This window comes from Rhinolophus sinicus, chromosome 18, assembly GCF_057876585.1.
Source record: "Rhinolophus sinicus isolate RSI-liver-muscle chromosome 18, RSI-T2T, whole genome shotgun sequence".
NCBI lineage: Eukaryota > Metazoa > Chordata > Mammalia > Chiroptera > Rhinolophidae > Rhinolophus > Rhinolophus sinicus.
The window spans coordinates 108,837,176-108,850,795 of NC_142518.1; the positions used below are offsets into that span (position 1 = coordinate 108,837,176).

The 13,620-nt window shown below is 47.3% G+C and overlaps 1 protein-coding gene across 2 annotated transcripts in view; it reads right to left on the minus strand.

Moving 5' to 3' along the window:
* CD99L2 (CD99 molecule like 2) overlaps nucleotides 1–12,846 on the minus strand; it is a 90,336-nt gene extending 77,490 nt beyond the window's left edge. The window contains exon 1 of one of the 2 annotated variants that reach the window (XM_019753512.3): nucleotides 12,567–12,846. In XM_019753512.3, the coding sequence (XP_019609071.2) occupies nucleotides 12,567–12,633 (67 nt within the window). In that variant the 5' untranslated portion in view covers nucleotides 12,634–12,846. The remainder of the gene's footprint in view (nucleotides 1–12,566) is intronic. The other variant, XM_019753513.3, reaches the window with a different exon arrangement.
* Between the last annotated feature and the right edge of the window lie 774 nt (nucleotides 12,847–13,620).

Consider the following 13,620-nt stretch of genomic DNA (forward strand, 5'->3'; position numbering starts at 1 on the left):
GCACAAAAAATACTCACAATATAAGGTTACATACTTAAACCTAAGATAAAGATATATATCAATTTGTGTTTCTAGTAATGGCAGGATAGATTATTTGGACCAATCTTCCAATTAAAAACAACTAAAATGGTTGATTTAAAAAATATCCTCTTAAAAGCATTGAGGAACTGACAAGATGGTATAAAAACAACCATGAAAAAACCTAAGAGACAGCAGGAAGTCCAGAGAGGTAGGAGCCAATAGCCCTGAAGGCATTTGCCAAGCTGGACAAACTTGGCCTTTGGTTTCAGCAACCTTCCAAGGCAGGCAAAGGAACTGAAGTCTGGGCCCATGAGCACCTCAACTGAGGACTCCAATAGAAAAGTCCCCACATTAAACTGGGACCCCAAAAGGCTATACCCATGGGATAAGGGTGACTCAGAACTTGGTCCTCCCAATTCAACCTCCAGAGGATGGCAAGGTAGGCTGCTTGGTGCTGGGGAAACAAGGGGAAAGGTTGGGGACTTGTTTTAGATGATCCCAGGCTAATAACATCCTCAGGCACTGGACAAGATCAAACACAAATCTTCTCTGGAAGAAGGCCACATTTATCCTAGACTTCCAAGAAGCCCTATATATTTCAAGGGCAATGAGCAGTACGTAGCCAAAACTAATCAAGCACAAGAGGAAGTAAAACATCATGAGTAAGAACCCAGAAAAAGAATAATAGAAAAATGAGCCAAGACTGGCAATTCATGCAAGAAATCAAATTGGACAATAAACATACAGAAAGATGCTCATCCTCATTAGTACTGAGAGAGCTGCAAATGAAACCATAAGAATATAAAACTATACACCCACCGGAAGCTAAAATTATACTAAGTCTGACAATACCAAGTGTTGGTGAGGCTTTAGCACAAAAGAAACTTTTATGCATTGCTGATAGGAATATAAACTGGTACAACCACTTTGGAATACAGTGTGGCATCACCTGGTAAGATTGAAGTTACAAATATTGCATACCTCAGAAACTCCACTCCTAGGTAGAACTCTACAACAGCAATTTTCAAACTTTGTGACATTAGAATTCTATACACTCAAAAACTGAGAATCTCAATGAGCTTTTGTTATGTGGGTTATATCTATTGATATTTATCACATTAGAAATGAAAACTGGGACATTTTTGAAACACAAGAAGACACAAGCACACATTTCATTGGCCATCAGATCAATGATATGACATGTCACATCAACTCTGGACAACATTGTACACTCATGAGAAGGCTGCAAAAGGCAAGTAATATCTTAGTGTTATTATGAAAACAGTTGAACCTCTTAGACGCCCCCTGAAAAGATCCCAGGGGCCCTTCAAGGATCCCCAGAACACAGTTTTATAACAGCGCCCAAGAGAAATTTGTGCATAACTGTATAACAGTATTCACGGCAGCACTGCTTGAAATAGTCAAAAACTGGAAACTAGCCAAATGTCCATCACTAAGAGAATGGCTTAAGAAAAAAATGTGTGGTATAGTCAAACAATGGAATAATGCATAGCAATAAAAATGAATGAACAACAAACACACACAACAGATCATTAGCAATGTTGGGGGGGAGACAAAACACAAAAGCTTGTATAAAGTGTAATTCCATTTCTACAATGTTAAAAGACAGGCCAAACTAAACTGTATTATTTAGAGCTACATATATAGGTGGTAGAAGTATAAAATAAAGCAAGAAAATGACTGCATGAAAATCAAGCTAGTGGTTACCTCTGGGGGAGATGAGAGGGGCAGGAGGTGATGTGATCAGGAGAGGCACACACAGGTCTACCCAGGTGTTCAACATTCTATTTCTCAACCTGATTAGTGATGACACAGATTTTCACTTTACACATTCGTTAAAGGCCTTGCACTTTCCTGCATTTATGTTATATTTCTCACAATAAAGGGGAAAAACTATACCAGGGGTGCCCCAAAAATGTATACAAGTGGACACTTTGGTCAACGTTACTCAAGCAGTAGTTGGCCATAATCAGAAGTGTCTGGACGCTGATGGTAACAAGTTTGAGCACCTCTTGTCATTGCAGAAGTCACACGTGACTTGTATTCATCTTTTGTTATCGGTATATATTGAGTATTACAATTGTAATACAGTTTTCCTTTCTTAAAATGTGTATTTTTTGGCACCCTCTGTACAGTTCAATAACAATAATGTGAAATCTATATTTCCGCAGAGAAAAAAACTATTGAAACACTGTATTCCAAAATGTTAACAGTGGTTAACCATGGGTTACGGGGTTTGCATTTTTCTCACACTTTTCTACATTTTCCAAGTTTACTACAAAGAGCACATATACTCTTGTAACCACGTAAACATTTGCTATTGCCACACTTCATAACTTTTAGCCTACTGGAGAGTATGTCATTTTATCTTATTATACTTTAATCTGCATCTCTCCAATTACTAATGAGGTTGAGTGCCTTTTCACATGTTTGTTGTCCAATTTGATTTATTCTTGTATGAACTGCGTGGCCAAGTCTTTGGCTCACTGTTCCGTTTATTCTTTTTCACTGGTTCTCAGAAAATCATAAGACGTATTTAAAAAGACAAGGTCCCCATCTAAGATTGAAACTAATGAGGATCAACACAAGATAAGGTGGGATGAAGCACCCGGAAATCTACGCAGAAGATACCTGTCTAAAGAGATTGGCGGTGTGCCTGATCTAACGACAAGCTCACGGCTCCCCAAGAGCCTAGGGTGTACTCCTGGAGTCAGCTGAAGCTGCTACCAATCCACAAAGACTGGTTGTGATCTGATTTACTCCAACACGTCCATCCTGAGGCAATGTGATGATCACAGAAAACTTGAGTGATTCATGAGGAACACTGAATATGGAGAGTGGAATTACAAAGAATATGTGTCTACAGTAGTGGATCTCAACCCATGGCATCTCTGACCCAGGGGACGTTAGGCATTATCTGGAACCATTTTGGGTTGGCAAGACTTGGGGGGGTGCTACTGGCATCTAGTGGGTAAAAGCCAGGGATGTTGCTAACTATTGTACAATGCACAGGACAGTCCCCTCCCAACAAATTATCCCAGCTCAAATGTCACTAGTGCCATGGTTGAAAAACTCTCAACAGTCTCTATCTAGAACAAAAAGTGCTCATCCCTCCATAACTCTTCTCCATGTAGAAATCATTGCAGGTGGAGAAAGGCAAATCCTCAGGCTGCCCTACCATGACTGGGTTACCCAAAGCCCTGGAGATCCACGCTCTGCAAGTGCCTTCAAAGGGAGCTGTTTGCTAGGCGCTGTACTCTCCTGAGAAGGCCTCCTCCACCCCCCGGAGAAAGTCTATGCAAATGAGGCCAGGTCAAGCTCATAAGACATCTCTGATAGAAGGACCATCAGAGCCAGCGAGTCCATCCCCTTCATTGGAGAGAAAACCCAACAACTGATGACAGCAGTGTGGCATCAAGAGGTGGACATGGGGCTGAGCTATTAACCACTACAACGACAAACATGCATTATGGTGATTATTTGATAAAGAACCAGAAAAGTCAGAGAACTATGCATCGTAATAGAGCTACAGCAGTTAAGACTTCCATGGATGAGGCACCATTTCATCTGGACCTTGAAATCTCAGTGGATTGGTGTGCCAGTTTTAAATCGTGGCTAAAAATTCTTTGACAATAGGAGCATTGTGAGGTGGGATACACGAGGTTGGACAATTCAGTTTGTGAACTCATCCTAGAAAAAGTGCTACACTCCTCATTGCTGAATATCACTAGTCACCTTAGAAGTACTCCCCTTGGGAAACTCTGCACTGATGCCAGCACCTAGTCCACCCTTCAAAGCAATTTTGGAACTCTTTTTCTGGAATGGCCATCAGAGCTGTCGTCGTATTACCCTTGATGTCCTGAATGTCATCAAAATGTCTTCCTTTCAATATTTCCTTTACCTTTAGGTAAAGAAAGAAGTCATTGGGGGCCACATCAGGTGAGTAAGGAGGGTGTTCCAATACAGTTATTTGTTTACTGGCTAAAAGCTCCCTCACAGACAGTGCCGTGTGAGCTGGTGCATTGTCGTGATGCAAGAGCCATGAATTGTTGGCGAAAAGTTCAGGTCTTCTAATCTTTTCACACAGCATTTTCAGCACTTCCAAATAGTAAACTTGGTGAACTGTTTGTCCAGTTGGTACAAATTCATAGTGAATAATCCCTCTGATATCAAAAAGGGTTAGCAACATTATTTCAACAAGTTCACAAACTTAATTGTAGGACCACATATGTTGTCAACTTGAATCTGGACTATCCTGAAGTGACTCAGCTTATAGAATGCAGTGGGAGTAATGCAGCATGACTCCGAGGCTAGGTCATAAAAAGCCATGCACTAGGTAAACAGTCCACAGAATTAAAAACAGGTGTTCAAAGACTTTTACACAAATGTTCACAGCAGTACTATGCTCAATAGCCTAAGTGTAGAAACAGCCCAAATATCCATCATCTGATAAATAGATAAACAAAGTGTAATATATATATATGTACAACAGAATATTCAGCCATAAAAAGGAATGATCCATGCTACAACATGGATGAACCTTGAACATATCATGCTAAGTGCAAGAAGCTAGATGTGAGAGGCCATGTGTTGTATGATTCCATTTATATGAAATGTCTAGAATAGGCAAATCTGTAGAGACAGAAAGCAAATTAGTGGTTGTCAGGGGCTGGGGGGAGGGAACAAGTAATGACTGCTTCATGGCTATGAGGTTTCCACTTAGGTGATGGAATGTTCTAGAACTAGATAGTGCTGATGGCCATACAACATTGTGAACGTACTTAATGACAATGAGTTGCCATAAAATGGTTCAAATGGTAAATTTTATGTTTTTTACCACAGTTTTTAAAAAGTTTAACAGGTGTTTTCAGCTACTAGGTTTACCGTGGTTGATCGTGCAGCAATAGACGACAAGAACAACTTCCAACATGGGGAGGAGGGGGGCAGAGGTCTTCTAGGCAGATAGCATTGCAACAATGAATCCTGGTACCTCTTTTGCGACACTCAGGACAGTTACTATGTATAGTTGCTTCCAGGTCTGTCTGGACTGTAAGCTCCTTGAGGGCAGGTGCAAGCTTTATTGTGCTCTGTCCTGCCCACAGCGCCCCACACTGTTCCTGGCTCAATAACTGCTCCTTTATGCATTAGCAGATACACACTGGACCTATTGACAAGTATGGGCCACATCAACGCCTTCCCCTGCCCTGACTTCCAGTTGGGTTCACACCATAGTTTACCTTAGAGTCTCAGGGGCTCTTTCACAATACCCCAGGCCCAAAAAAATACCTAACAGTTCCGTTTATTAAGTAGTTAGATCCAACCAATTCAATGGTAATAGTCTGTGTGTCTGACAGACGTTGCTGCCTTTTCCTCAAAAATTAAAAATATCTGTGGCACCACCATGAGTCTGCTGCTGCTGTGATTTCTGCAGTGACCCCCTGTGCTGGGTGCACAGTTTGAATGTAGGTGCCTGGAGGTCAAGAGAGAACAGCGCTGGGGCTAGAAACTGAAGAGTCACAAACATGCAGATCAGACTTCATGTAAGGTGATGAGGCTGGTGAAAGCACCTGGGAAGTCAGTGCAGGGAAAGAAGCCACCTGAGGACTAAGCTACTAAGGACTAAACCCGAGGCACTACCACCAGCCCTGAGGTCAGGACGGTGAGGAAGAAAGGCAAGGAACTAGTAACGTGGGGCTTCCCAGAAGCCAAGGGGAGAAAGTGCTTCCAGAGGGACGGTGTGATCAGAGATGTCAGATGACCTGATTTAGCAACACGGAAGACATCACCTGTCCTTGGCCAGGAGCAGTTTTGGGGGAGAGGTAGGAAGCAAAGTGCTGGAAGTGAATTAACGGGAACCCCAAACTACAACGCCATGCAGTATATCGTATTTGACACATAAAAGATGAAAACATGGTTTTCACTGGTTTCTTTGTAGGTACTACTTTGGATTCTTGCATTTTTTTGATCCAGATGACAGAGCCAACTGAATGACAAATGAAAATGCAAAAAATGGGGGGCTCCTTCAAGACAGCACAGAATCCTGCAGGAAGCCAAAGGGATAGAAAAGCAACACAATAAGAGCTGCTCCTGGGGCAGCCCCTCCTGCGCTCATTCATGCGGACTCAGCCCAGCTCACTAATTCGGCCAGTACTTTGGTTCTGCCCAAGCAAACGCTGTGTGAACATCAGCCCCTGGATTTTTAGCAGAACCAAGGAACCAGGTGGCCTCTTTTGCATTATCGTCCGCCCTAAGGAGCCTAACTTTGCTAATACCCTGACAACACAGCCTGTTTGCATGAGCAATTAATTAGCTAGTGGCACAATTCTAGAGGCCCACAAAGCAGAGATCAGATAAGAGCACTGTCGCCAGCAAATGGTGGGGCCACACTGGAATGTAGGCCCTGTGTTAGTTCCATCATCCCAGGCTAGCTGAAGCAGCAATAAAAATAAAGAGAATGAATGTCAAAATGAGCCCCATCTGTGCCTTGGCACAATTTTGGTGGTAATGACTTCTACACTGCCACAATGCTTCCTGCTGAAGGTACCGCCTCTAATTTGGAAAATAATCCCAAATAGAACCACCTCACGATGACAGTCAGATGTTGAGCCTCTCCTTGAAATAGGTGTTCACTGAGCAGGGGCACTCCTCTCTCTGTGCAAGTCAGTTTTCAAGTTTTTGTTTTTTAAAAAAGTTGCACTACACTCTGAAATCTCATGAGCAGCCCTAGGTACAAAACTAATAAAAACAGAGCTCAAAACTGGCTGAATGGAGTGGAGATCCAGGCCACCCATTCCTGCTCTGGTCCTCTGCCCGCACCTGCCTCGGGAGAGAGGTCAGCTGGCAGCATAGTCCCCGTCAGCAAAGAGGCAGGCATGGCCTGGACAAATAAGAAATCCCCTGTCCACTGACCCCAGACTGCAACCTGCTTTAGTCGCAGCCATCAGGACTTGGGTGGGGGTGGAAAAGGCTTCTTGGGTGACAGCCGGTGGCCCCCACTGCAGGTGACCTACAGAATGGGGTGCACTCGGAAACAGGCACAGGCTCTAATGCCCTTGTGAAGTCATTTTAAATCAAACCCAAGCTAAAGGAATCCAGCTGCCTTCCAGGGCCATTCTGAGGTGCTTCTTAATGTTCATTGCTGCACCCAAATCACCACGGCCATCCAATTTTCTGCACATTTTAAAATCCTGAATTCAGAGCACATTGGGGATTGATTGAAAATGGCAAATTTGAAACTGTAAAGAAACATCACAAGCTAGTTTTCAAAGAATCAAGAGGACACTGATATCTACCTTTCACCTTCTCTGTCAGTTCCCTTTTGCTGCTATAACAAAATACAACAAATTTAGTGGCTTAAAACAACACACTTTTATTTTACAGTTTTGGAGGTCAGAAGTCCAACACGGTTTCACTGGGCTAAAATCAAGGTGTGGCAGAGCAGCATTCCTTCTGGAAGCTCTAGGAGAGAGTCTGCTCCCTCGCCTTTTCCTGCTTCTAGAGGCAGTATGTGCTTTCCTTGGCTTGAGGCCTCTTCCATATTCGGAGCCAGCAAAGGCCAGCCGAATCTTTCTCGTATGGCATCGCTCTGATCCTGACTCTTCTACCTCCCTCTTCCATATTTAAAGGACGAGGGTCCTTTAATTGGCCAGGATAACCCCGGAGAATCTTATTTTAAGGCCAGCTGATGAGCTACCTTAATTCCAACTGCTACCTTAGTTCCCCTTTACCCTGTAACCTAACATAGTCACAGGTTCCAGAGATGAGGCTGTGGACATCTCCGGGAGCTATTATTATTATTCCCACCTACCTCCGTTTGGAACACCCACCTGGGTAAAAGATTTCCCCACTCTTTTCTGTTGGGTGTTTAGAAGGCCTTGAAGCTTTTACATGCAAACCAAGATTGGCCAGTCAGTGGACCTGTGAGCAAGCCTCAGGGAGGGCCAAAGTCCAGGTTGAGGGACAGGAACTCCTGCAGCCAGGCCGCCCCAAGCACACGAAGGGCAGCGGAGGAATAGGTGCCGGGATACACGCCAAGGGCAGAGCAGGACCGGACATGCAATAGGAAAAGTGCCAACAGCAGGTTGGGAAGAACCCAGAACAGGAAAGTCAGCGCACCTGGAAGGTATCTATCCTGACTCCTCCCCACATGCCGCTCTGAGCAGCCATACTGCCTCATCATCCTCATCACCATCATCTCTACTGGAAGCAGCTTCCGGCCCTTCCTCAGTGCCTGCTCGCACTGACTTTTCGGTGATTTCTGTGTTGTTGTTGTTCAACAAACATGCAGGTTTTAGTTACCTCGTGTCCAAAATGATAGAGGGGATGGGGCTGTGACCTGTGACAGTGGGGGAGGGGCCAAAAACCAAAACAGGTGAGACTGAAAGGCAAACAGTCCCCAGACCGTCAGCACAATGCAATGACTATCTGAGGCGCATCATGGCAACCCTGAGCCATCCAGGAAAGGGAAGGTCCCCCCCAATCCAACCCAGGATGTACCTTTCCAGGGACTATTCCTGGACTCAGGTAAGCAGGGTTAAGCAGCTCTGAGCCAATCCTGCAGCTGGCCCTACGGTCCATCTGACTCATCCCCAATAACCTAAATCCGCCCACAGGGTTTCTGCTTGGACCCTAACCAGTGCCACCAGCAGTTGGAGTCTGTAAGGACCTGGCCCACAGGCAAATGAGCGAGCGGGCGGGCAGGCAAGGTCTCCGGCTCCGTGGAACGCTGTGTACATGAGAGCGGCCTGTAGGAGCTGCCAGATGATTTCTCCCACGGAATGCTCTGTTTTGCTGTACCTGTCTTACCTTGCTTCCTCTGTGCCTGCGTGCAGTGCGCCACCCTCTAGCCGGCTGCCCCTGGAGACTCCCTGGTCTGTATGTGTCAATAAACCTATATCCGGCACACAGCTACCTGGTGTGTTCTTTGGGCTTGCGGCTTCTCAGGCACACATCTTGGAACAACTCGGACTCAGTCCAAACAGGGCCCACTCCGCTCTGGCTCTCTCCCCTGCTGAACCAAGGCCAAGGGCCACTGAAGACCAATCCAAACTCAGGGGTCACATACTGCCATCTCCTTCATTTGTTCTGCTTGGACTACAGTGAATATTTTAATGGAGATATAAGTCACATACCATACAACTCACCCTTTTAAAGTGTATAATTCAGTGATTCTTAGTATATTCACAAGGTTGTGCAACCATCACCTCTAGCCAGTTCCAGAACATTTCCATAACCCCACAAGGAAATCTGTACCTATTAAGCAATCACTCCCCATTCCCCTTAGCCCTTGGCAACGACTAATCTACTTTCTGTCTCAATGGATTTGCCAACTCTGGACATTTCATATAAATGGGATTATACAATATGTGGACTTTTGTGTCTGGCTTTTCACTTAATGTTTTCAAGGTTGGCACAGTGTATATATATATTTTTTAATGTGCCTTAGAATGTCTTCAGTGATGTGAATTAGTAACACAGGGCTCACTTGGAGCCAGGTGCTAAGTGCTTTGCTCACTGCATTCATTTAATACTAATAATAACCCCATAAGGTGGATGGTGTTGTTATACCCATTTTACAGATGAGGAAACCAAGGCACCGAGCAGTTAAGTGACTTGGCCCGGGTTGTAGTCGTGCTGGGCAGGCTTGCTCCGAAGCCTGCACCCTCCCTCCATTGGCTGGGCTACCTCTTTTGAAGGGAGTAGGCACTCTCATCACATTTACTATCGACCACTTCTCACATTACTCTGACCTGCCTCATCCCTGGAAGTATCTGTATTCATGGCCCCTGCTTTGGTTATTCAGATAAACCTGAGTTGAAGTCCTAAACCTCACTGGACCACATGTTTTTCATCTGCGATCTGGATTACCACTTAGTTATTTTCAAGGCTGTAGGCAAACGGCCATTATAGACCTCAGGAGACGAGAGGGGTCACCGTACCAACATTTCAGGGTAGTTAGGAGGGGGGAATGTGTGTGAGGCACTAAGGACCTAGTGCGTGGAAGACACTTGGGGAAATGGAGCCCTTGTTATGACTACCCACCCGCGCCACTGAGCTGATCGCCACTGTTCAAAAGAACAGCTTCCCGTTTGTGTAGGTGCATGAAGGCAACAGACCTGTCCTCGGAGGAGTTTCCCAAACTAGTAAAATACACAGTGGACTCAAACCCTATCTGTAATTAAAACAGGGATGACTTGTTAACCACCCTTTTAAACTCCTGGGAGCCTAAAGTCTGCATCAACTTGCCAGCATCTGCAGGGATTTCACAAATCATGCTTCGAGGCTGTGTGCCCTTTCTGAGGCCTGTCAGGCTTTCTTAGTCACATCTCCCTGCTGAGGACCCGGAGCAGAATAACGTGACTCTCAGGCAGGCCCCCCACCCCCAATTCACCACTTCGGCGCTCCAGGAGAGCCAGCAGGTGCCTAACTGAGCACCTGCTTTGTGGTTCTTCATTTTGACACAGCCACTCTGAAACTGCCTGCATCCCTGGAGAAGACCACAAATGCAAAGCCTGTATTTGTCATCATATTTTTCACAAAAGATCCAGAAAACTGGGTCCCTACCTTGAAGCCAAAGCTTCTTCTGGTTCAGCTTTCTTAATTAAACTAAGGTCACTGGGTAGCTGCCTTATCTGGATAGGATCCTGGCTCTCTCTCTTCCGGGCTATGTGACCAGGGGCCCCTCATGTGGAAGGTGGGAGTAATAATACCTAGCCAGCAAAACTTACTGGGACAATTAAAAACAATAATGTGAAGTGCTGGCACACAGCAAGCACTCAGAAGGTAGCTCATGACAGGGCTGCAGACCTGAGAGTGACATACGGGCCTGGTCCCCTCAAGACACCTTTGTGAGTTGTTAGACATTATACAGATGAGCAATCTGACTGAAGTTCAGAGAACTTGCCCAACGCCACGTGGCCAGTCAGAGGTAGGAGGGTCGTCTCCAGGTATAAAGGCATATGCCTAGTACTTAAAAGCAAGGACTGTAGAATCAGACAAGTCTCGGATCATATCTTAGCTTTGCCACCTGAGGCAAGTTACTTCACCTCTCTGTGCCTCCATTTTGTCATCTGTAAAATGGTTGCACCAGTTTGCAGTTTCCTCCACCACCTAAATCATCTAGTGAAACACACGGTGGTGAAAAATGGAGACCTGATCATTTATATTCCTCGCCTTCTCAATGTGCATACCATGTTGAAAAATTTCACAAGACAGCCTTGAAGCGAGTGTCATTTTTCTACCTTTTTTGTGCTTCCACATTCAAATTTTCCACATCATTAGATGGAAGTCAATTCAATGATTATACTTTTCCCCACAAATGCATCATACACGAAATTAAAATGTTAACCTCAAAGGGAAAAAACAGAAAATTCAACAACCCTGTAACTTGCTTTATTTTTCTTCATAGCTCTAACAATAGACTGTATAGATTGCCATGTTTGTATTTGTTTCCTCCTCCCACCAGGATGCCAGCTCACATGAGAAACATTTCTGCAGCTTTTGCAAAATTGCCTTGGCTAGCACTGTCCCGTTTTCCAGTGTTCCTTATGTGTAACATAAGTCTCGCTGGAACTCAGTACTAGGGCAAAGTTTTGTTTCTGCTAAGCTCCTTTGTTTTCCATTAGCTGAATCTGCTTTCGTTGTCAGGGAGCTCAGAGCACAATTCTGTGCTCAACTGCAGTGTTTTCCTTAAACCCCTCTTCTGATGTGGAAATGGGATATAAATAAGTGTAAGAAGATTGTGCCGGTACACACGGAGGAGACCCTATTTTTAACCACAGACCGCATTTATTCTAAGAGGAGGCTTCTCAAGTTTGAATGCAAAATACCCGGAATCTAGTTAAAATGCAGAATCTGACTCAGTAACGCAGGGGCGGGTCCGAGTGACTGCACTCCTACAAGTCCCAGGTGATGCCGTGTGGGCCCTGGACCACACTCGGAGTAGTCAGGATCTCGGAAACTTGCTCCCTTGATTCCACAGAATTTCTCTCTCCTCCTTCTTGGTAAAATATCACGAATGGCTCGAAAACTGGGGCGGGCACCAGGAGTACCTGAGCAGCTGGTTAGACCTACACATCACCTTCCCCGTAGAGACCCTGGCAAAGGGGGGAGGAATGTGCCCACGAAGCTCCCCGGCTGCTTCTGTCGCAGATGGCCTCGAAACACATTTTGAGACTCCCCACTCGAGGGCATGAGTGCTCTCTTCAAGGTTTTCCCAAAGGCAATCTCCTGGGGACAGCTATTGTCACCAATGGAGACACCTCGTTCAGGACTGTAAGGAGGTACTACCCCGCTCCTTCCAGCCCAGCACCAGGAGGGGTCCCGCTCCCTCCTCTCCGGCCACGTGGATCGCGCAGCAGGCTCAGCCCCCGCGGGATCCCGGCTCGCACGCCCGCCCCACCACCCGCAGGCTAGCTACGCCGCAGGCCCGAGGGGCGGGCACCAGGTCGCTCATGCGCACCACGGGGCCGCTGGGGCGCAGAGCCCCCAGGGTGGGGTCCCCGTGCGCCCCCCTCCCTCCTTACCTCGCTGGACCACAGTGGCCAAGGAGAAAGCGAGGCAAACGAGGAACGCCGAGTGCCAGGCCACCATGGTTAGGAGCAGGTGGAGTGGGCCCAGAGGAGCACAGTTGGCTCGAGAACGCCGGAGGGGGAAGTTGGGGAGGAGCAGGGAAAGAGGAGGAGCGGCAGGAGGAGGAGCCCTGCCGCCACTGCAGGACCCGCCCAGAGCCGGCGACCTGGTAGGGAGGGGAGAGCGCGCATGAGCATTGGCGCAGGGGGCGCGCCAGGCTGAGGCAAGGTGAGGTCGAGCAGGGCTGCGGCAGCGGCGCGAGGGATGGGGCGAGCCTGCAGTCTCCGGGGTGGGGCCTCTGCGCAAGGGACCCGACCGCCAGTTGGAGGCAGGTCTTCAGCTGAGGGCGGGGCTGGTGTGCGAGGGGCCGGCACCCAGCGGATGAGGTGGTCTGGGTTGGGTCCCGCGCCAGCGAGCGGCCCACAGGCCCCTTCCTACCATGGTCCTGGAAATGGAAGTCTTAGAGGTGGGCCCTGCGGGCCCGGAGCAGTAACTCAACAGTGGCGGGGCAGTCAGAGGCGCCTGCGACCAGAGTGTGTGGTGATTTCCACCCGGTGTGCCAGACACTCCTCCCCGGCTGTAGCAGGACCCGAGGCAGCGCACACGCCAGGTGCGCTCTGCCAGCTGGGTGGCTCTTGGACAGAGCTCTTCCCCTTTTAACTGGTGTGATCCCTGTAAAAGGCCCTTCCCTGGGGACCTCCCCAGCTGCGGCTCCAGGACAGAGCACCCGCGCACTTGCCCCAGTCGCTGTAGCGGAGCTTGCTTTGCAGAAACGTTGGCCACCCGCCCATTCGCTGATCCCTGCAGGAAGCTGTAGTGGAACCCAATCCAGAGATTAAAGAAAAGGGCCGTTTTCGTAGTTGGCCACGGTTGGCAAACAGCAGCACGTCTCGCTGAAACGAGCCCGAGGCCGGGGACACCGCGGCAGGCGAGAGGGAGGGTGAGGGGTGCCCCAAGCCGGAGCGCTGGCGGGCCCAGGGGATGAGGGAGGAGAGACAGGGTCAGCTC